Here is a 22676-nt window from a genome sequence, read left to right as displayed (position 1 = left end):
TCCGCGTTGGAGGTAGTTAGTAAGAGATTACTGGATTCAAATTCAAATTCAAATTCAAATTTTATTTGTCACACACACAACCATACACAGTATGACATGGGGGTGAAATGCTTGTAGCTGTACAATGCCCGACCATTAAATGACAGAAGAAAAGTTTTACAATATTTACAATTTACTACAAAAATTTACAAATTAACTTAGGAATTTACAGTAAAGAATGTGCAAATAGCAGAAGAGATTATAAAGATAAGGATTATAAATTATAGGAATTATAGGATTATAGGAAATGTGTGGTGGTGCGTGTGGTGACGTGTGTGAGAGTCCAGTCTTATAGTGACGTGTTTGGGAGAGTCCAGTCCTACACCTGGTTCAGGGCCCGAATAGCCTGGGGGAAGAAGCTCCTCCTCATTCTCTCTGTTTTGGCCTTAAGGGAGCGGAAGCGCTTCCCAGACCTCAACAGTGAGAAGAGTCCATTGTTGGGATGGGAGAGGTCCATCATAATCTTCCTAGCTATGGACTTGCACCGCTTGGTGTAGATGGACAGCAGGTCAGGGAGCTCTGATTGAATGATGCGTTCTGCTGAGCGCACCACCCTTTGCAGATCTCGTCTGTCCTGCTTGGTGCTGTTGGATGACCCCAACCTCAGCAACAGGACCACTCTCAGCATTGACCAAGTGTGTTTGCTTTTGGAACTGTGTCTTAATTCCACATATTCCATATACAAGGGCATAACGTTGGGGCCAACTTGTACATGGAAGAAGTGGAAAAGAGGGCTTTGCTATCCCACCCTGGAACACCACCAAGCCACTGGTTCAGATTTGTGGATGACACCTGGCTGAAAATCAAATCTCAGGACGTACCACATTTCAGGGTTGACCCCTGATTAACTCCGGTGGACTGACACATCAAATTAACCAGGGAGGATATGAAAAGTGTCAGGTTAGCCTTCTTAGACTGTGAGCTTTCCATCAGTAATGGGGGACATCTAAAAGCTGATATGTACTGTAAACCTACACATACGGATCAGTATTTAAGTTTTTCTTTTAAAAATTTCTATTTATTTATTTACAGTATGAGAATACAGTCATTTATAATTATTCCGTACAAAGGGTATACACAATCCATTTTTCCCAGAGCTTCTCCAGCTCCAGTCTAAGGACAAACGTAAGCCTCTCCATTCCAAAAATTTCTTTCACTATCCCATGCCACTGGGTCAGAGTTGGAAGATTGGCCTTTAGCCATCTTCGGGTTATGGCCTTTCTGCTGCTAGCCAAAAGTATTTTCAATAAATAATTATCTTTATGTGGAAGTGTCTTAGGTATCTTGCCAAGATACAAGGTAACAAATGAATAGTCCATTTTTATCCTGATTATTTTGTTTATCTCAATGGCCACCTCCCCCCAATATGGCTGGATTCTTGGGCAGGCCCAGAAGACATGGAAATGGTTTGCCATGGGCGAGCCACAGCCTCTCCAACATAGGCATTTAATGAAGCCATCTCTTGCTAGTACCCTAAATAGATATTCCCAACCCACCAAGTCAAAAGCCTTTTCGGCATCTAAGTTAATCAACATTGCACTAATATTTCCTATGTTATGTGGTTCATCACTTGTAATGTTCTCCTTAAGTTATCTCGAGTCTGTCTATTTGAAACAAAGCCTGTCTGATCTAAGTCTATCAGCTCCGGAATAATTGATTCCAGTCTCTTAGATAATATTGAAGCAAATAATTTATAGTCCACATTAAGGACGGATATTGGCCTATATGATCTGCCTTCTTTGAAGCCAGGGTTACCCAACCGGTATAAAGTTCTGTCATGGTTGGCTGTGTGGCAGGCAAGCAGAAGTGGTGGACCCAAAATTGCAGGACTCTTGGAGATGGGAATAAACTGAAAACGCAGCTTTATTGCTGAAGGAATGATTCACGAAATACAACTTACAAAAACAAAACTCTAAACCGAGGTGCTGGAGGACAGGACATTACAAACACACAACAAGTTGAGGGTACGACGCGACACTGACACAGAGAAACACAGGGCTTAAATACACAGATGGCAGTAATCAAGGGATGAGAGACAGGAGGGGAACACACCTGGGAGAAATCACAGCTGACGAGACAGGGGAAACGTAAACTGAGCACACTCACATACGACACAGACCTTCACAATAAAACAGGAAACTCAGACACATGGAACCAGACAAGACATTGAACTAAACAGACAGATTCACAAACAGAAGGGGTGACACCATAGACAGACAGATACAGACGCAGACTCAGAGGCAGACCGAATATAACACGTAGAACTCAAACAACAATAATAATCATGATAATAAATTGGAAAATGATAATAATAAACTTAAAACGCTGGGTCACCGACCCAGGACCATGACAGTACCCCCCCCTCAAGGGCTGGCCCCCGACAGCCCCAAAAGACAAACAGACCACCAAGCCAGGGTGGGCGGCGGGAGGCACAGGATGGAGGGCCTAGAACAGAACAAAAGAAGAGCCCCCCCAGAAAACCAAAAAAAATGTCCAAAGACCACACAGGGGAGCAGAGTCCAAAATGTAGGTCAGGAGGTTGGCCTGGGGACCGATAGGTCAGAAGGCCAGCACAGTTCATTTCGGGAGGCCGACCGTGCGAAAGGCAGCGGCAGCGGGACAGGTTCGGAGGCCGGCCGTGCGGGCAGCAACGGCGGAGGCGTAGAAACAGTTCTGGGGTCCGACCGTGCGCATGGCAGCGGTGGCAACAGAGCAAGTCCGGGAGCCGGCCACGCGGAATGCAGTGGTGGCGTTCAGGAGGTCGTCCACAGCGGCGACGACGCCCAACTAGAGGCCAGGAAAGTGGCCGGCAGAGACGAGGTGGAACAGGACAAGCTGGAACTGATGATGGTGTGGCAACCGCAGGACCAGATGAGGCAGGACCAGACGAGGCAGGACCAGACGAGGCCGGACCAGACGCTGAAGCCGGACCAGACGCTGAAGCCGGACCTGGTGTGGAAGAAGCCACTGTGGCTGGACCAGCCGAGGATGAGGCGGCTGAAGCAGACGAGGATGAGGCGGCTGAAGCAGAGGCTGGACCAGACGAGGCTGAAACCGGAGCTGGACCAGGCGTGGGTGAAGCAGAAGCTGGACCAGGCGACGGCGTGGGTGAAGAAGCAGAAGCTGGACCAGGCGACGGCGTGGGTGAAGACACAGAAGCTGGACCAGGCAACGGCGTGGGTGAAGACACAGAGGCTGCAGCTGGCGAGGATGTAGACTCTGAGGCTGCAGCTGGCGGCGGCGTGGAAGCCGGAGACGGAGGCACTGCAGCAGGCGGCGGCGTGGACGAAACTGTGGATGCGGCTGCTGCTGCAGGTGTGGATGAGGCTGCTGGTGGAGCAGCTGGTGGCTGGACGGGCTCCTCAGGCCCCCCAGCTGACGAGGAAGGTTGCTGGACGGGCTCCTCGGGCCCCCCAGCTGGCGAAGCAGGAGGCTGGACGGGCTCCTCGGGCCCTCCAGCGAAAACAGTCTCACGACCAGTGGGCACAGGGGCCCCTGGAACACACAGGACAAAACCAGCAGGCGCGGGGACCTCTGGCAGGGACAGAACGGAACCAGCAGGTGCACGGGCCTCTGGCAGGGACAGATCAGAATCAGTAGGCCCACGGGCCTCTGGCAGGAGCAAAACAGAACCAGCAGGCATGCGGGCCTCTGGCAGGGACGAAACAGGTTGCGCTGGCTTCTTTATGTCCAGGGGTCCAGAGTTAACTGAATGCTGATATTTAACCTCTGGGGGGGGGGGCCCGGAGAGAGTAAAAGTCTCAAATTTAGCCAGGTCTTGAGGAGCAACGAAAGTCTGTGTGGGGGCATCCTCCTCCTGAAAACGAGTGGGTGGAGATGGTGGCTGAATAGACGGTGGAGCTGGCGGCTGAGGTGCAGGCTGTGCTAAAGGCTGAGGCGCTGGAAATACAAGAGAGTGCACTGAGGTCGACTGAGCTGCGAGTGACTGGAGAACAGGAGGAGACTGAGCTGCAGAGGACTGAACTGGGGACCGCTGGGCAGCTAAGTGAGCTTCTGGCTGGGCAGCTAAGCGAACTGAGGGCTGCTGGATTGCGAAGTGTGATGACTGCTGGGCAGCTGACTGCACTACCTCAGTGGAGTTTTTAAAAGACTCGGGAAATGGTGGCTCTTCAGCCTCTAGCGGTCCAGAGTCTGCTGAGGGAGGACACGCAGACTCTGGGGAGGCCCTGGAGATTGTGTCAATATCTACAACATTACCGCTTGAAGTCTTTAAATGAGTGCCAGTAGCCCAAGAAACGAAACATTCGGGCGCACACTGAACAGTCTCTTGAGGTGGCAGTTCAGAGAATAAAACAGTCTTAATGTTCTCAGAGCTGAGGTTAATTGTCTCTGGGGTGGAAGCCGCAGCTTTAGCTGATACAGGGTTAACAGGGTCAGATGGAGCAGAAGAAACATAGTCCTTTTTATTGACATTCCCAGAAGGAGTGCGGGAAAAACTGTCGTGGTTACTCACAGCTGCTGATTGCTCTGGGAAGGGGCTGGAGTGCGGCTGTAGCGAGGAATAGTGATGGTGCCGGTGCCGTTTCCTCCTGGAAGTGGGAGTGGAAACTGCAGAGGAGAATGGCGATGGCGGAGAGGCCGACTCCTCATCCTGCGCCCACATGGCCGCAAGGAAAGAGGCTGGCGAGCGACAGTCGGAGCAGACCGGAGTCGGTAGTTCGCTCGGTGGCAGCGGCAAGGGGTTGATATCCTGCCGTGGCGATCGCTGTGGTGTCGCAGAAGGCTCCGTGTTCGCTTCTCTCTTATCCGCCGCTGGTCCACTGCCTGTCTGCGGCGATCTGCGCCGGCCCTCTCCCACATTGCTAGTCTCTGCTGTTTCGGCGCCGTGGAGCCTGGTTCCTTGATATCATCCAGGCAGAATCCTCCGGCCCTGTCTGCTCCAGGAGAAACTAAACAGGATGCAGGTGGACCCCATCATCTGGGATGACCAGGAAGAGGAGTACAGGAGCCTGGTGAGGAACTTTGTCACATGGAGTCACACAAACCATTGTGAAGTTTGCTGACGACACAGTGGTGTTGGGTGCCATCTCCAACAACGATGAGGCGGCCTACATGGATGAAGTGAAGAATCTGGCATCGTGGTGCCAGGACAACCACCTCCAGCTGAACGTCAGCAAGACCAAGGAGCTGGTGGTGGACTTCAGAAGGGGTCAGCACAGAGACTACAAGCCCATCATCATCAATGGAGCTCCAGTGGAGAGGGTGCAGTCCTTCAAGTATCTTGGTGTCCACATCTCCTCAGACCTGACATGGGCTGCCCACATTCAGGTCCAGACCAAAAAGGCTAGGCAGCGCCTGTATCACCTACGACAACTGAGGAAGTTCAGGGTCTCTCCAAAGATCCTCAGGATTTTCTATACAGGCGCTGTGGAGAGCATCCTCACACAGAACATGACATCGTGGTTTGGGAACAGCTGTGTGAAGGACCAAAAAGCTCTCCAGAGAGTGATCCGTACAGCAGAACGCTGCTGCAGGATTGCTCTTCCCCCGCTTCAGGACACCTACACCAGGAGATGCCGGACTAGAGCAGCGCAGATACTGAAGGACCCGTCCCATCCTGGCAACAAACTGTTCCAACTTCTGCAATCTGGTAGAAGGTTCCGCATCTTCCGGGCAAGGACAGAGAGACTCAAGAGGAGCTTCTATCCCCAAGCCATCCGTGCCCTAAACACACACACCCGCCCTCTCACATCATCTATAATTGACTGAGACAGGACTCTCTTCCAGACACTCTAAACCAAGGCACAATGTACATTTCAATTCCTTTAATTTTAAATATGTTTATATTGTCTATCCTGTAAAATAGTCAGATGTCTATTCATATTAATGTACAGAATTCACCTGCTTGCTGCTACTACTGCACATTCACCCAGTGTATATACTATATGTCTGTATATATATATATAATGTTCTTCCTCTACACACCCCCACCCCCCACCCCCCCCAATTTTTGCACATGTCGAGGAGCGTGTCAGGCTACATTTCACTGTGTGTTATACTTGTATAACTATGCATGTGACAAATAAAGAACCTTGAACCTTGAACCTTAAAAAACCACCTGCAACTCAACACTTCAAAGACCAAGGAACTGGTTGTGGATTTCGGGAGGTCCAGACCAGGTCCACTGCCAGTTCAGATAGAGGGAGAGGAGGTGGAGGTGGTCAACACATACAAGTACCTCGGGCTGTGGGTGGACAACAAACTGGACTGGTCATGCAACACGCAGCACCTGTATAAAAAAGGCCAAAGCCAACTGTACTTCCTCAGGAGGCTGAGGTCTTTCAACATCTGCAGGAAGCTCCTGAGGATGTTTTACCAGTCAGTGGTTGCAGGAGTCCTTTTCTATGGCGTGGTGTGCTGGGGGAGCAGCACAGCAAAGAAGGACTCATCCAGGCTGGAGAAACTAATCAGGAAGGCGGGCTCTGTGGTCGGCATGAAGCTGGACACTCTGGTGACAGTGGCAGAGAAGAGGACCTTAAAGAAACTGATGGACATTATGAACAATGCCGGGCATCCTCTGCACACGGTCGTAAACAATCAGAGGAGCCTATTCAGCGACAGGTTGCTTCTCCCAAAGTCAAAAACCAACAGACTTAAAAACTCCTTTGTCCCACACGCCATCAGACTGTTTAACTCCTCACTGGAGGGGAGAGGGAGGAGAAACAGGGGGACAAGGGAGGGCGGGAACAACTGAGCTGTAGGTGCTTCTCTACACTGTGCAATATTTGCAATATTTGATTTTTGTTTTTGTTTTGTCTTTTTTCTTATATTTGACTGTCCAATAATCACTGTGCAATATACTCACTCAAATGAGCAATCCTATTTATCCATATTGTATATTCTGTATCTATATATGTGTATATGTGTATATATGGTGTATTTATGCTTATATCCTTACTCTCATTCCCCTTAATGTATCTGTAACATGCAACTTCTTTTGGTGCTTTGCTACTGGAAACTGAATTTCCCAGAGGAACCCACCCGAGGGATTAATAAAGTTTCATCTAATCTAATCTAATCTAATCTAATAATCCACATTTCACTGTTTTACTCTTTGGTTCAGATGTGGATACTGTATTGTTCTTTCTTTGTGATTTTTTTTTCATGTTCAATCAAATGGGGGGTTTAATAAATTTGTCCATATTTCTAGAAATGAGAGCTGCTCCATCCAAAGTGGGATGGATGCCGTCTCTCCTAACAAGAGCAGGTTTCATCCAGAAGGTTTGCCAATTATCTATGGAGCCCACATCCAGGTGTCATTACTGCCGCCGTGAATCATAATTTTACTGAATTTACGTTTACCCTTAGCCAGCAGTTTTAAATTTTCCTCAATGTTGCCTGCTCTGGCCCCTGGAAGACAATTGTCTATGATTGCTGGTGTCTCTAGCTTCACATGTCTGAGAACAGAATCGGCAATTACAAGAGTTTGACCCCCAGTGGGTGGAACAGGAAGTGACACTCTACCGCAGAGAGCGAACCCCAAGTGACAGTGCCACCAAGAGCTTCCAGTCAGCCCTGGACTGATTGAAGAATAGTAACTATTGTGAGAATCACTTAAATACGTCAGAGCTTATGTGTGCTATCTTAGATTAAATAAAAGTGCATTATTACATTTGGCAATACTATATAAAACATACTGATGCATGCTCATCATCAAGGTAAGTGAATCCCTAAAATTTGATTCTGTTCATCTGGACATAGTTTTTATTTTTCCTGAATTTTCACAGAGACAATAACAGGAGTCCTGATGGTGGGGGTCAGCAGCTGCCTATGTGTGCTTTGTGTCAGGATGTCCTGAAACATCCAGTTTCTACTAGCTGTGGACACACAGAAGATGACTGCTGTCCCCATAATGGAGAAAGATCGAGCAATGGACTGCAGTCAACTGGACAGAGGAGCTGTATAGATAGTAAGATTGAACATCTGTCTACTAATAGATTTTTCAAACATTAAAGTTTTCTTCCTTTTTGGTCTTAAATATTATCATGTCTTTCAGCAGATGTTGATCTGCAGGAGGCTTTAGATAAACATAAGATCAGTCTGAGGAAGAGATGCGAATGTGTGACTGAAGGAAGTGATGAAACAGAAAGTAGAACCCTCCTCAACAGGATCTACACTGAGCTCTACATCACAGAGGGACAGAGTGAAGAGGTTCATACCCAACATGAGGTGAGGCAGCTGGAGACAGCTTCCAAGATGGACGCCCTCCATGACACTCCAATCAGGTGCCAGGACATCTTTAAAGCCTTACCTGACCAACAGAGACCCATCAGAGTGGTTCTGACCAACGGAGTGGCTGGTGTTGGAAAAACCTTCTCAGTGCAGAAGTTCACTCTGGACTGGGCAGAGGGCTTGGAGAACCAACATGTCAGTGTGGTGGTTCTGCTTTCATTCAGGGAGCTGAACCTGATCAGAGATGAGCAGTACAGTCTTCTGGAGCTCCTCCATGTTTTCCATCCAACATTACAGAAGGTCACAGCAGAGAAGCTGGCTGTCTCTCAGCTTTTATTCATCTTTGACGGCCTGGATGAAAGCAGACTTTCATTGGATTTCACCAACAGGAAGCTGCTGTCTGATGTCACACAGAAGTCATCAGTCAGCCAGCTGCTGACAAACCTCATCCAGGGGAATCTGCTTCCCTCGGCTCTCGTCTGGATAACTTCCCGACCCGCAGCAGCCAATCAGATCCCTCCTACATGTGTTGACAGGCTAACAGAAGTACGAGGCTTCACTGACGCCCAGAAGGAGGAGTACTTCAGGAGGAGATTCAGTGATGAAGAGCTGTCCAGCAGAATCATCTCCCACATGAAGACATCCATGAGCCTCCACATCATGTGTAGTATCCCAGTCTTCTGCTGGATCACTGCTACAGTTCTGGAGCACATGTTGACCACAGAGCAGAGAGGAGAGCTGCCCAAGACCCTGACTGACATGTACTCACACTTCCTGCTGGTTCAGACAAAGAGGAAGAAGAACAAGTACCACGAGGGACATGAGACAAGTCCACAGGAACTGATGGAGGCTGACAGGGAAGTTCTTCTGAAGCTGGGGAGGCTGGCGTTTGAACATCTGGAGAAAGGAAACATCATGTTCTACCAAGAAGACCTGGAGCAGTGTGGTCTGGATGTGACAGAGGCCTCGGTGTACTCAGGAGTTTGTACAGAGATCTTCAAAAGAGAGTGTGTGATCTTCCAGAAACCAGTCTACTGCTTTGTTCATCTGAGCATTCAGGAGTTTCTGGCTGCTGTCTACATGTTCCACTGTTTCACTAACAGGAAGACGGAGGTGCTGGAGGACTTCCTGGAAGATGAAATGAATGAAGAGGAGGAAGATGATGATGAGGATTATGATGAAGACTTGTATTACACATCTGTAGCTGACTTTTTGCACATGGGCCTAAACAAATCTCTTCAGAGTAAAAATGGCCACCTGGACCTGTTTGTCCGCTTCCTGTATGGCCTATGTCTGGAGTCCAACCAAATAATATTATGTGGTCTGCTGGGTCAGACAGAGAACAGTCCAGAAGTTATTGAGAGAATCATTAACAACTTGAAGGAGATGAAAGCTAAGTTTATTTCTCCTGACAGAATCATCAACATCTTCCACTGTCTCATGGAGATGAATGACCTCTCAGTACATCAGGAAATCTTGGATTTCCTAAAGTCAGAGAACAGATCAGAGAAGAAACTCTCTGAGATCCACTGCTCAGCTCTGGCCTACATGCTACAGATGACAGAGGAGGTTCTGGATGAGTTTGACCTGGATGAATACAACACATCGTGGGAGGGTAGACTAAGGCTTATTCCGGCTGTGAGAAACTGCAAGAAGGCTCGGTGAGTCCAGATGTTAATATCATCCTAAAAACTGTAAAGATGCCATCAGCTGTCTGATACAGTATATACTCTAAAGTCTAGAAGTACAGTATGTGAATGGTGACAAAACTTTATAGTTTGTTCTCTTCACACTAAATTTATTTAAAATGAAAATAGTGTGATAATTTCAGATTCTGAGCTTTAATTAGAAGTTTCAACAAAAACGTTGAAAAGTCTTTTTTGGTCATTTTCATACAAAATCTTCTTTTCTTAATGGTAAATAAGGAATTTTGTTAAAGCTCTTTGGAATAATTGAAATCTGAACCTGTGGAGTATAGAATGGATTTCCTCCTGCCTTTGGTTTGCTCTTCAGCCGTGACATGCAGCTGCATAGGCTTCACATAAACGGGTTTTATATTCCTCCTGGGTCTGTTGAGTTTACACAATATTTTAGATCACTGTCTATGTGTCTTGTGAAGCTTTGGTACATGTTAGTGACTGGGAGAGTAATATCTTCCTGTACATCTGACAGTAGGGCTGGGCCATATTATACTGTTCACGGTAATACCGATACAATGTTAGGCAACAATAAGAAAATGAAATATTGCGATAGAATATGGGTAAAACGCACATGCGCAGTGCCTTTGTTTTCATACACACATGGCCGATTGAGTGAAACGGATGAACCAGAATTGGTTTGTAAAAATGGTGCAACTTCAGTGATGTGGAAGTGATTTGGTGTTTGTCCATCAGATACCCACCAAAGCACATTTTTCTTTGTAAAACACGCAAGCGGCCGTCGTTATTGCCGTATATGTCGGACTAAGGTGCTCGTAAATCTGGGAGTGATCTGGGTCCTAAACTCCTTTCCCTTCAGGTCCCAAAGTCAAACGAACACTGCAGCATCACTGAGAGTTAAAAACTGTCTAAATTCTTTCGTCTTTAATAAAACGATCAGCATTGCTGCTTTACCAGGTGTAACTATGAAGTTTGACATCCAGGCATCCATGAAAAAAGAATTTATTACATTTAACGGAGTTAGAAGTTAGCAGGAAGCTAGCGGAAGTTAGCTCGCTAGTTTCGCTAGTTACCTAAGCATGATAAAGCATGTTCTGACTGAGAGATTTCTGAAAAAATTCAAACGTACTGCTCTGCTATCAACTCCAACATACATGAAGACAGGAAACTAAACAGCAGTGACGTTTGTAGGGTTACTGAAGTTGGGCTAGCTGGTATATAATGATGTGCTACGTGATTGCTAGCGACACAGCTATGTTAGCATAACATAAACAGTGAAGCTGGAGGAATCAACGCTAACACTTTTCCCCTCGATAAAAGTTAACGTGAGGGTTCCTGGTGGTTAGGGACGAATGCAATCGCATGGCAGGATGCTGTAAACGGACCAAACTTCAGTCAGGAGAACAACTGAGATAATCCATCCACATTACGAAGTTAGTCATTAATATACTGCAACATGGGAATAGAGCAGCTGTGATAGAATACAGCATTAATGAATCAATAGTACAGAAGTGGAGGAAGCAAGAATAATGAGTTGAATAAAGTTTGATTTATCTGACTGCTTTGTTTCGCTTAATGTGTCTTATAATCCCGTGCACCCTATGGTCCGAAAAATACATATTTGACCTTTTTTATTTGGCACACTGCAGTTTAATGTAGCAAAGCACCTCTTTTTAACTTCAGTGGATATTATATATGGTTATGCTCAGGATATGTCAGCCCATTTCTACTGGAAATGCCTTTTGGTTAAACTTTCAGCAAAGAATATGCATTTTCACTGTTAAATTTTTATATAGCTTTAATGCACATAAAAAAACAGCTGCTTGTTTAAGTGAAAATAAATGGATGGATTTTGGTTTTTTTTGCGCTAGTAAAGTTGTGGAGTTGTATTTTGTCTCGCATCAATTATATTGTCAGTTATATCATTATCGCAAATTGTCAAATATATATCGTGATAAATATTTTTGGCCATATCGCCCTGCTCTATCTGACAGTTCTGTTGTGGTGTCATTTTTGACATTTAGAGGTGTCCGCTCCATCTTTTGTTCTTCCAACCATTATCTTGGAGGTTGATCTGACTTTCATGTGTCCAAAGAATGTTGTTTTAGAATTGATCAGCCTTTCTATTAATTTGTTTTTGTAAATTACTTGTTATGTTTTTTGTTTTTGTCTTGAGGCTAACGAGTAGTTGAATGTTGTGCTTTGCTCTGTGAAGTTTTCTTTAGTAGTGTTGTTTACAGTCCGAATGGGCCAGGGGAAGAAGCTGTTTGTGAGTCTGGAAGCGCTGACCAAAGGCCAGTGGGTCAAACAGGTGATGGGCGGGATGTAAGGGGACATATGTGATGGCCCTGGTTTTCCTGAGACAGGAGGATCTGGCGATGGGTTCCAGTCTTTGTCTAGTCTCGTCTAACTATATCCCTCAAGGAGTTTCTCAGTGTTGTTCTCTAAAATCTAAAGAATTATGGATTTGATCAACTGGTCCCGTAACAGAATTGACACTCTCCTGGGCTTGGGAGAGTCCGATTGTCCTGCAGACACGTTTGCTGCCGGATACTCGATGGTCGGTTGCGTCGTGTGTCTGGCGACACTCTCAATGGAGGACATCTACCAATGCGGAACCACAATAACAGATTTCTGGCTGACTGGAGCTGGCTCGGACCTGGCTTATTGAAGAACAAGAAGCGGCTACAGCTGTTCAAAATCCCATAAGGCTGGCCAACATGATAGACGATTGGCAGGGCTGTGAGTACTCAGACTGTGTTTTGAATGCAATATGGATAAGATCTTGGAGAAGAACAACGGGAATTGAGAGAATTGGGGACCAGTGATGGACATTAGACCAACTGTAAAAAATTGGATGCAGTTGTTCGCACTAAACCCAAACATTCACCATCTTCACTCATGCAACTATCCCAGTGGTGCCAGCTGAAGGCTTGCCAAGGTCGAAGCTGACTAGAACAACAAAATTCTCCATGATAACAGGATTGTTGTCAGAACTCTTTGTACCTCCTTCAAGGCCACCTGGGTCCACTGGAGACTGTTGACCTTCGCTTAACCGGGCGTGGTGACACTTTCTCTCAGCTGAGCATGGGATACACGCACACGCACAAAACATGTACACTGATACTGATACACCCTCACTATCACCCCCACTCCCCCGAATCCAATGCCTCCTCCCATGCTTTGGTTCCCTCCCGGGGCAGATGGCGGGTCAACTGGACCAGTGCAGACATGCTGCAGGACCGGATGCACTGTCTACACTGGCTGTCTCTTACCCTTACCCACCCCTGTTGCCCGTCTTGTGTTTCTATGGTGTATTGACAGTTATGTGCTTTTTGTGCTGGGGTGTTTTTTTTTTCTGTTCTCAAACTGTTGTCCCATTAGGAGCTCAGTCTGAGTGGAGTTTTTTTTTTTTTTCCTCTTCTGACCTCATGTTATGTATTTTTGTTGTTTTTTCCTATTAGTCTACCTCTCTGACATGTCTTCCCAATGTGATGTTTGAGTAAAGTTTGGTCAGAAGGTTCCTTTGTAAGTGTGCATGCGCCATTAGCGAGCTGCCTGCTGTAACCTTTAATTTCCTTTGGGATTAATAAAGTATTCTTTTTCTGATTCTGATTAAGAAAAATAAATAAATAAAGCAGTGGGGGTCGGACTCTTGACTAGAGCATATGTATCCAGTAAGGGTCCCCAGGCTAGGCCCCTCTAATTCCCAAGCCTATCTCGGATATGTGTGAGATATATATAACTGAAGCCTGGCTTGGATATTTTCTGGGTTAACAAGTTACATGTCAGGTGTCCTGGTGTCCTGGCTACTGGAACAAGTAAGCATAAATGGGTCAAGGGATGAGAATAGGAAGATATAACATGAAGAGTATGTGGGACCTATGGAATCTTTAACACCTGGCAAGGGGGAGCCAGGATGTCAAGTAAGCGGGGCGATGTCATTATCCCCACCCTCTGAGATTGGGTACCAAGTCCCAAGAACATCTGGGCATTGAAGGTGTTGAGTGTGAGAGTAGGATTATAACTAAGCTGGAAACCTGGGCCCTCCATGGCTGATTACCAAGACTGTAGGAAGTGTCCTTTGAAGGTCTACTAAAAAATCCTACAGCGACCATCACCAAAACCAACCAGTTAATCTACACCATGGCAGCAGTGATCACTGAGATGCTTGGCTACAAGATCAACAGCCACAACGAGCGGTACCCTCCATGGAGTAAGAGACTAGAGGCCAAGATAAAGGCAACACAAAGGGAAGTTAGCCAACTACTAGTGCTGCAGAAAGGTGTGATGAAGACAGGGATGCCTAAGAAGTATAGCAAGCTTCCCATACCTGAGGCCTTAGTCTTTACTTGCTCTTTGAAGTCTTTGCTTGGCAATTTCTGAGTTCAAAATGGGATACATCCCCAAAGGTGGTTGAGAATGACGACCAGAGATCCTGTGGCTAACCAGCTGGACATGGTGTCTGTCTATGTGAATGGTTAGATTGCTTTATTTTCACTGAAAGGGACAGCATATAATACTTATTGTATTTTTAGCATATGACAGTAAAAAGATTCTCTCAGCCTCATGTGTCCCAAGACAAATCCTTCACAATGTCTGCTTTCCTTTGACTGATTTTTAACAAACTTCGTTATTTCATAACTTATTTACTCTTCTTTGTTTTTCATCACGATCTCATAGTTGCTGTGCATGATATTAATTGCACATAAATGCACTGAAATTTCGTTCTAACCTGCAGTAACCGGTGTATGCACTAAATGATAATAAGTTGGCTATTCTATTCTATTCTATTCTATTCTATTCTATTCTATTGTAGTATAAGGCCCTTACCAGCCACTTGTGGCACTTTACCTTTAATTGCTGTTCATTGTGGGATAACGTATTTATCTTTCTATAGCTCAATTACCTTTATGATGTTCCATCCATTCATTCTCTTCCACTTATCCTTTATAATGTGTATTTTTATTATTATTAATGTACTAACAAACATGACCGTGAGAGGCCACAGTGGGTAGGTAGGTGTCCATTGACATCCACTCACTTTGGTCTTCCATGAGATAAATATGACTCAACAGCTATGAGTGCTCCACAGTGCACTTTTTTTAACTTTCCATTTACAGTGATTGCCATTTTTGTTTTCTGTCCTTAGTATTTAGGATAAATCCCTGACTTCCATTGTTTCTTCAATCTCAGACTTTCTGAATGTTGGCTGTCAGAGACTCACTACAAAGTTGTGGCCTCTGCCCTGAAGTCTGACCCCTCCCACCTGACGGAGCTTGACCTGACGGGAAGTAAACTGCAGGATTCAAGACTGAAGCAGCTGTCTACTGGACTGGAGAGTCCAAACTGTCGACTTAAAACACTGTTGTTAGTTTAATTTTTGCCTTTTGAACCTCATAAATCACAACTTTTAGTCACAAATAACTTTTTAGTGGTGATTTGGGGCTGTGTGGAAACCTGTGTTTACGACTTTCAATTTTAAAACATAGTGTATCCAGAAAGTATTCACAGTGCTTCACTTGCACATTTTGTCATCTTACATTCCAAAAGTGATTAAATTCATTTTTTCACCTCAAAATTCTATATACTTTGTTGAAGCACCTTTGGCAGCAATTACAGCCTCAGGCCCTCTTGGGTATAATGTTACAAGCTTGGTGTAGCAGATTTCAAATGGTTGACTGTGTTGTGACGACAGACACAGACTGGCTGGAAACTGGATTTATTTCTAAAAGACAAAGTGCAGCAGCAAAATCAGTGTCACACAGCAACAGCAGGCCTCTCCTCATCCCAGTGTGGAGTCCATGCAGCTCTGCTTACAATATATAAAAGAAAATACAATCTATCAAAACAACGGTGTGGATTCTCCCAACAGCCACTTTAAAATCAAATGTTATAGTGGGGTAAAACAGAGACAAATATGAAGCCACTAATAATAACTTGTAGTATTTAAATCCCCACTAAGATGGATCAATTACACAATACATATTCAAACAACTTTAACTTTTCTCAACATGGCTGAAAATACTATTCAGTGTGCAGCCTCAGGTCATGAACTCGTTATACACATAAAACAAAACCTATACATTTACACATACCTAAAAGACAAAGTGCAGCAGCAAAATCAGTGTCACACAGCAACAGCAGGCCTCTCCTCATCCCTGTTTAGCACAAGTAAGGACCACATAAACGGATGGTGTAACAGATAAAACGCAGTTCCAATTACTATTTGTCTCGTTCAAAGCAATCAAAAACACTTTGGGAGCTTTTAGCCATAAGAACTAATACTTAGCAAAGAAAAATACACCAAATTTAAATGTACAATTTAGTACAGGGAGAGGAGCTACAGAAAGTGTGCCTCACCAGTATGGAGTTCATGCAGCTCTGGCTGGGAAACCCCACACATGCAACATGTTTACAAGTGGCATCACACTGATTAATGCCCCACTTCAACAGTGACACATGGAACCTTAGTTTTACAAAAATTTTATTTACACAATAAAAAATAAATAAACTGTATAAAATACAGTTTTGAGAATGTTCACACTCCGTATATTATATCTCAGCTACATTGGCACGCTTATTTTTGAGTAGTTTCTCACATTCTTCATTGTAGAACCTCTCAAGCAACATCAGGTTAGATGGGTAGCATCACTGCACGGCCATTTTCAGATCTGAAATTGGGTTTATGTCTGGTTTCTGGCTCACAGAGTGGTCCTGTAGCCACTGCTGCAGAAAAACCACAGAAATGTCGCAAACATGATGTTTCCACAACCGGCACGTTGTTGTTGCTGTCATTGCTGCTGCTGCTCGTCTCCTCCCACACTCTACTCCTGAGTCTTGGCGTGCTGCTTAAACAGGGAAGGCATGATTGAACAATGGTTACTAGCTCTTGACCTCCCTTGACCATCCTTGCTGCGTACACTTACTCAAAGGATATCCTCGGTGTCACAGGGAAGCTGAGAGCTGCTACCTGGGCCCACTCCCACCGGCAAGGGCAATAGCCGCAGCAACCACTGTGTGGGTGGCTGCCAGGTGATGTTGCCACCACCAGCACATTGTTGCTGTCATTGCTGCTGCTGGTTCTCTCCTCCAACTCTCCACTCATTTGAGTCCCGACGTACTGCTTAAATAGGGCAGGCATGATTAAACCAAGGTTACCAGCTGTCTACCATCCTCTCCTGGCAATGCCCCCAAAACCGACTGCACTGCTGGAAAAAGTAAAGCCCTGTGAATATTTTCTGGATGCACTTCAAATTACTTTTAATAGTTTTCTAGTTTTGGTTTGAAAATACATTACTTTTTGTGCTGTGAGTAGTATTCTTCTTGAAATTGTGCAGGCAAATATACAAAAAAAGTCCTCAATTTATTTGTTGTACATTTGTTACAATATATAGATCAACTTCTATTACTGATCAGTGAAGCATATTTGAGTAATTTTACATGATAATAATTTTAACCTTTTCTGCTTGGTATTATTCTGTAACAACAGACTTGCTAACTGTGGACTAACAGAGATCAGTTGTGATTCTCTGGTCTCAGCGCTGAAGTCTAACCCCTCCCACCTGAGAGAACTGGACCTGAGCAGAAACAACCTGCATGATGTAGGAGTGGCAGGACTTTCTGCTGGATTACAGAGTCCTGACTGGAGACTAGAGACTTTGAGGTCTGAAACAATATTTAGATATTTTTTTTTAATGATATGCATGAAATAATTTGATTTGATTTCTAAAATGATAACTAAGAGGTACTGTATACCCAAAACCAAAAGCCTGGAATTTGATGCACATGCTGGCAAAAGTTTGTGTCTTTTTGGAAGACTCTATCATATGAATGTATTAGTTGACAATAGCTGGTTGGCTTTAATGTAAAGTATTATTCACAGTTTCTTCAAATTGCCCAAAAGCATCAAACAAGAAGAAAGGCGGAAAAAAGCAAGATTTAACCTTAACATAAATAAATAAACAAACAAATAATAATAAACACATGCAATTCAATTCAATGCAGTTTTATTTACACAGCACCAAATCAAAACAAGAGTTTTATATTGTAAGCTAGAAGCTACAATAATACATGCAGAGGGGAAAAAAACCCAACAATCATATAACCCCCTAAACAAACACGCTGGTGACAGTATAAACGAAAAAGTCCCTTTCAACAGCAAAAGAATCATCTTCTGCAACTGGTTGGGAAAAGGGAAAAAAGACTTTACAGACATGCTGTGGAAGAGAGCCAGAAATTTATAAAAACTAATTATTCAATGCCGATAGGTCTATTAACACATATTGGGAGAGAGAAGGGTGAGTCCAGAAGAAACACCCAGTGCAGCATGGAAATCCTCCAGCAGCCTACACCTATTGCAGCATAACTAATGGAGGATTCAGGGTCACCTGATCCAGCTCTAACTATATGCTTTAGCAAAAGGAAAACAAAGGAAATTTTGAAGCCTAATCTTAAAAGTAGAGATAGTGTCTGTCTCCTGAATCCAAACTAGAAGCTGGTTCCACAGAAGAGGGGCCTGAAAACTGAAGGCTCTGCCTCCCATTCTACTTTTAAATATTCTATGAACAACAAGTAAGCCTGCAGTGTGAGAGCGGAGTGCTCTAATGGGTTGATATGGTAATATAAGGTCATTAAGATAAGATAAGGGGCCTGTTAAGAAAGCAGTCCTAAATATTTGTTTAGTATGTGCATTGAAGGACATATCCTGGTCAAAAATGAATCCAAGGTTCCTCATAGCATTACTGGAGGCACAGTTAATGCCATCCAGAGTAAGACTCTAGTTAGATACCATATTTCTAAGATTTTCAGTTTTGGTATCTTTTCATGTGTGAATTGGATGGGTTGTTATCGATATCTGGTGAGATTTCATGTCAAAAGAACCTTTTTGAAAAATATTTACTTAGAAAACTTTGTTGTTCTGTCTTTGATATTTTTTCCTTTTTTTTCTTTTATAAACTCAGACTAAGGTCCTGCAGTTTGTCAGAGATCAGCTGTGTTCATTTAGGCTCAGCTCTGAAGTACAATTTGTGCTATCTGAAAGAGTTGGACCTGAGTCAAAACGAGCTACAGGAATCAGGAGTGGAGCAGCTTTCAACTGGACTAGAAAGTCCAAAATGTAGACTGGAAACCTTGAGGTCTGTGTTTGACAGTGTCACTTATCTATAATCTCATCCAAAGTAATCTAGGTTTAATTTTCCTTTATCGTAACCTTTATTCAATAATTCTAAATGTAAAGAATTAATAATAATTCTTCAAATTGTTCTGCAGTGACTTGTCTATCCTCAGACTCACCAGACAATTAAAAAAGTCAGGACCACTGCCAGTAACATTACATGACGAGCAAAAATCTGTGACTGAATTGTAAATAAATGTCTGTAATTTCAGACTTACTCACTGTGAACTACCAGGAAGCTGCTGTACATTTCTGGGCTCAGTTCTGAAGTCAGTCTCTTCCTGTCTGACAGAGCTAGACTTGAGCCACAACAAATTGCATGACTCAGGAGTAAAACTTCTGTCTGCTGGGCTGGAGAGTCAAAATTGTAGCCTGAAGACTTTAAGGTAAAAAATCTAATTTCTCCTTTTGCAGAGTCTGAATCCCAGGAATAATTATTTTGCATATATATATATATATATATATATATATATATATATATATATATATATATATATATATATATATATATACATACATACACACACACATATACACACATACACACACACACACACACACACATATATATACACACATATCACTTACTGCTGCGCAATCCATTACAATGGTCCCTCATTTATCCCGGGAGTTACATTCTAAAAATAGCCTGCAAAGTAGTCAGCTTTGTTTCTTACAATTATTATAGATGTTGTAATGCTGTAAAATCCCTACACATATCTCAGACAGGCATGACCATTTTCACACTTTTCTCTCTTGTTTAAACATTCTCAAAGTTCAAACCATCGTAGAAGAATAGGTCCAGTATTATAGAATTAAACAAAAGCTCAATCCCTGTTTTCATTTCCAGAACATGGGAAGAGTGTAGCTGAGAGAGAATTCAACATTAATGAATCAATGGTAGGGAAGTAGAGGAAGCAAGAAGAATGAATTGAGTAAAGTTTGACTTCTCTGACTGTTTTTGTTTCGTCTTATACTCCAGTGTGCCTTATAGTCTGAAAAATACGGTAACTTCTACCTTCTTTTAACATGTCCAGAAGTCCTACTTTTTGTTCGATGGTTATCATCTTCCTCTGCCTTTTGGGTGCTACCACAGGTGCCTTTGATGGTGCAAAATGTTTCGTCAACATTGTTGTGTTTGTTGGAGAGAAAACCTACAAATATATAGTACGGTACTTCAGTAGTGATCAAAGATTTATGTAAATTTGACAAGCATAACGCATTCTGTACTGTACAGGAGACGCGGAATGAGATTGATTGACAGTGATCTATAGCCTATCACGTCGCAGAACACAATGCGCTGTTTAAAAAAAAAAAGTATGCAAAATTGCACAAAAAATCCGGGAAAGAGTGGGGGCATGAACGGTGAACTGCGCTTTATTGTATTTTTTTTTAATATTTCCATAGGCTGAAGGACTGTCTGATTATGGAAAATGGCTGTGCTTCTTTGGCTTCCGCTCTAAAGTCAAATCCCACCTATCTGAGAGAGCTAGACCTGAGTCACAACAAACTACAAGATTCAGGAGTAAAGCTTCTGTCGATTGGACTGTGGACTCAAAACTCTAGACTTAAGACTCTAAGGTATAATATCTATTTTCCCTATGTGGAGACTATAAAAAACAGCAGTCACTGCTAAATAAAAATATTTCCTTCTACAGGATAAAGGACTGTCTGATTACAGATAAAGGCTGCGATTATCTGTCTGCTCTTAACTCGACCCAATGTCCCCTAAGAGTGCTTGACCTGAGTTTGAACAAGTTAAAGAAAACAGACGAAGAACTGAAGCTGATGTTTTGGTTTCTGAAGGCACTTCATTAAAGACTCTGGTCAGGTCAGTAAAGTAATAGACTTGACTATTTTGGACAGATTTCAAAACTAGCCACCAACAGAAAGCCGTTTGTCAAATGTTTATTTTGAATAATTTCTGAGTTGACCCAAAAGTTATTTGTTGTTTTGATCCATGCAGGTTTACATGAACCTGGAGTATGGAGGAGGAGACATCCTTCATTAAGCTGCCTATCACCACCCTGAGTTCATATTCAAACATCCTAGAATTACTTATTATTTTATTTTATCTTCCTTCCCTTAGATAGTCATTTGATGTCTTTATTTAAATTTATATAAAGGCTTTCATTTGATTCAGTGAACTACAGTCGTAAGGTCTATAAGAAGATGTGAATGCACAATTATGGGAAATCCCTACCGTGACCAACTACACCCTACACCTTGTTGGCAGTGATCACTACTATGCTTGGCTACAAGATAAAAAGCAGTACTTTTAATGGAGAATGAAACTAGAGGCCAAGATCAATGTAGCATGGAGGGCAGTTAGCCAACTATCAGAGCTGCACAAAGATGTGATGTAAAAAGGAATGCTAGGTACAGCAAGCTGCCAATACCTGAGGCCTTAGAAACTGCCAAGCAAAGACTCATTCACTTGAAATGGTAAACCAGAGAGATAGAAGCCATTATAATAAACAAGATGTTCTCCACTGAACCATCCAAGGTGTACTCTCAGTGTCAGATGAACAATATGAGAACAGGCCCCACCAAGGCTGGAGACAGAACAATACTGGAAGACCTAATGGGAGAAGAATGCAACCTGTGGCTAGTAGAGCTGGGAGAAGATTACAGCAAGGTCCCTGAACAGGATCCAGTAACATCACAGTTGTAGACATCCAACACAGAGTAGCTGCTAATGGTTAAACGCAACCATAAAAGCTAATCGAACAGTGGACAGTCCTGATCCCCAAGGGTCCTCAGAAGGGATCTGTCCCATCCAACTACCAGCCAATAACCTGCCTCAGATTTTCAGTACCACATGGAAGCTCCTGTCGGGCATCATAGTGGCTAAGATGAACAGGCATATGGCTCAATAAAGGCAGAGATAGGAATTAGCAGAAACACCAGAGTGGAAAACTCAACACCATGCAGATCGATAGTGGAATGCGTAGAACTATACAACATCAACAGGACCCTAAGAGCTTTCATCAGGAATTCAGTGGTAATGTTGTTAACAACAATGCAGAACAACTTCAAGCCGATTACACAGGTCACCATCAAGTGCATGATTTACCAAGGCAATTTAAATGTTATCTGGAAATAACTAGACAAGAGAGGGTTTTCAAGAAAAATTCTTAAATGTTCATTTTCTATGCCATATGTTAAAACAAGATCTGGAATGTGTCATTTTTAGCATCTACATGGATGTTAAAATCACCCACATTACAGTGGCTTGCAAAAGTATTCGGCCACCTTGAACTTTTCCACATTTTGTCACATTACAGCCACAAAGATGAATCAATTTTATTGGAATTCCATGTGAAAGACTGTTACGGATTCAACTATTGGGGATGGACACAAGAGGAAAAAGCCCAAAGAACAACACTGGTCCGGCTGGGTTGAGTCAAACAATGATTTTAATGATCACACAAGTGGGAGATGGACACCGTACGCAGACAGCCTCAGATCTCGCCTCAAAAACCACATTTCCATAGTTTTATGAAATCAGGGTATTAGAACGCCCCTTCATGCTTAAGACAGGTGCAATACAATCAATGTTGACAGTTTATTTAACACAGAAAAGAACATTCGCTCCTTCCCGAGGACAG

At 43.6% G+C, this 22676-nt stretch overlaps 2 protein-coding genes and 2 long non-coding RNA genes across 12 annotated transcripts in view; 3 read left to right on the top strand and 1 right to left on the bottom strand.

The window, feature by feature from the left end:
• Nucleotides 1–21562, top strand: part of LOC120716339 (NACHT, LRR and PYD domains-containing protein 12-like) — a 112399-nt gene extending 90837 nt beyond the window's left edge. For 6 of the 9 annotated variants that reach the window (XM_040003847.1, XM_040003845.1, XM_040003844.1 and 3 more), the window contains 6 exons: nucleotides 17403–17556; nucleotides 18854–19027; nucleotides 19278–19451; nucleotides 20473–20646; nucleotides 20724–20896; nucleotides 21032–21562. In XM_040003847.1, the coding sequence (XP_039859781.1) occupies nucleotides 17403–17556; nucleotides 18854–19027; nucleotides 19278–19451; nucleotides 20473–20646; nucleotides 20724–20883 (836 nt within the window). In that variant the 3' untranslated portion in view covers nucleotides 20884–20896; nucleotides 21032–21562. Of the gene's footprint in view, nucleotides 1–17402; nucleotides 17557–18853; nucleotides 19028–19277; nucleotides 19452–20472; nucleotides 20647–20723; nucleotides 20897–21031 lie in introns of those variants that run through there. The other 3 variants (XM_040003843.1, XR_005691873.1, XR_005691872.1) reach the window with 3 other exon arrangements.
• Nucleotides 8893–15285, top strand: LOC120716356 (protein NLRC3-like). Its single transcript, XM_040003882.1, has 2 exons — nucleotides 8893–9893; nucleotides 15087–15285. The coding sequence occupies exons 1-2, from the start codon at nucleotides 8893–8895 to the stop codon at nucleotides 15268–15270; spliced, it is 1185 nt and encodes a 394-aa protein (XP_039859816.1). The 3' UTR covers nucleotides 15271–15285.
• On the top strand, nucleotides 11802–14197 carry LOC120716375. The gene is made up of 2 exons (XR_005691880.1): nucleotides 11802–12192; nucleotides 12253–14197. It is a non-coding gene; the product is annotated as an uncharacterized LOC120716375 (long non-coding RNA).
• Nucleotides 15597–16128, bottom strand: LOC120716377. The gene is made up of 2 exons (XR_005691882.1): nucleotides 15989–16128; nucleotides 15597–15702 (listed from the first exon to the last, which is right to left on the bottom strand). It is a non-coding gene; the product is annotated as an uncharacterized LOC120716377 (long non-coding RNA).
• Nucleotides 21563–22676: the final 1114 nt, after the last annotated feature.

The sequence above is a fragment of the Simochromis diagramma genome, unplaced genomic scaffold (genome assembly GCF_900408965.1).
Source record: "Simochromis diagramma unplaced genomic scaffold, fSimDia1.1 OVJJ01000367.1, whole genome shotgun sequence".
Classification (NCBI taxonomy): Eukaryota; Metazoa; Chordata; class Actinopteri; order Cichliformes; family Cichlidae; genus Simochromis; species Simochromis diagramma.
The sequence above is the reverse complement of the archived record's forward strand: the minus strand, read 5'-3'. Positions and strand labels throughout refer to the sequence as shown.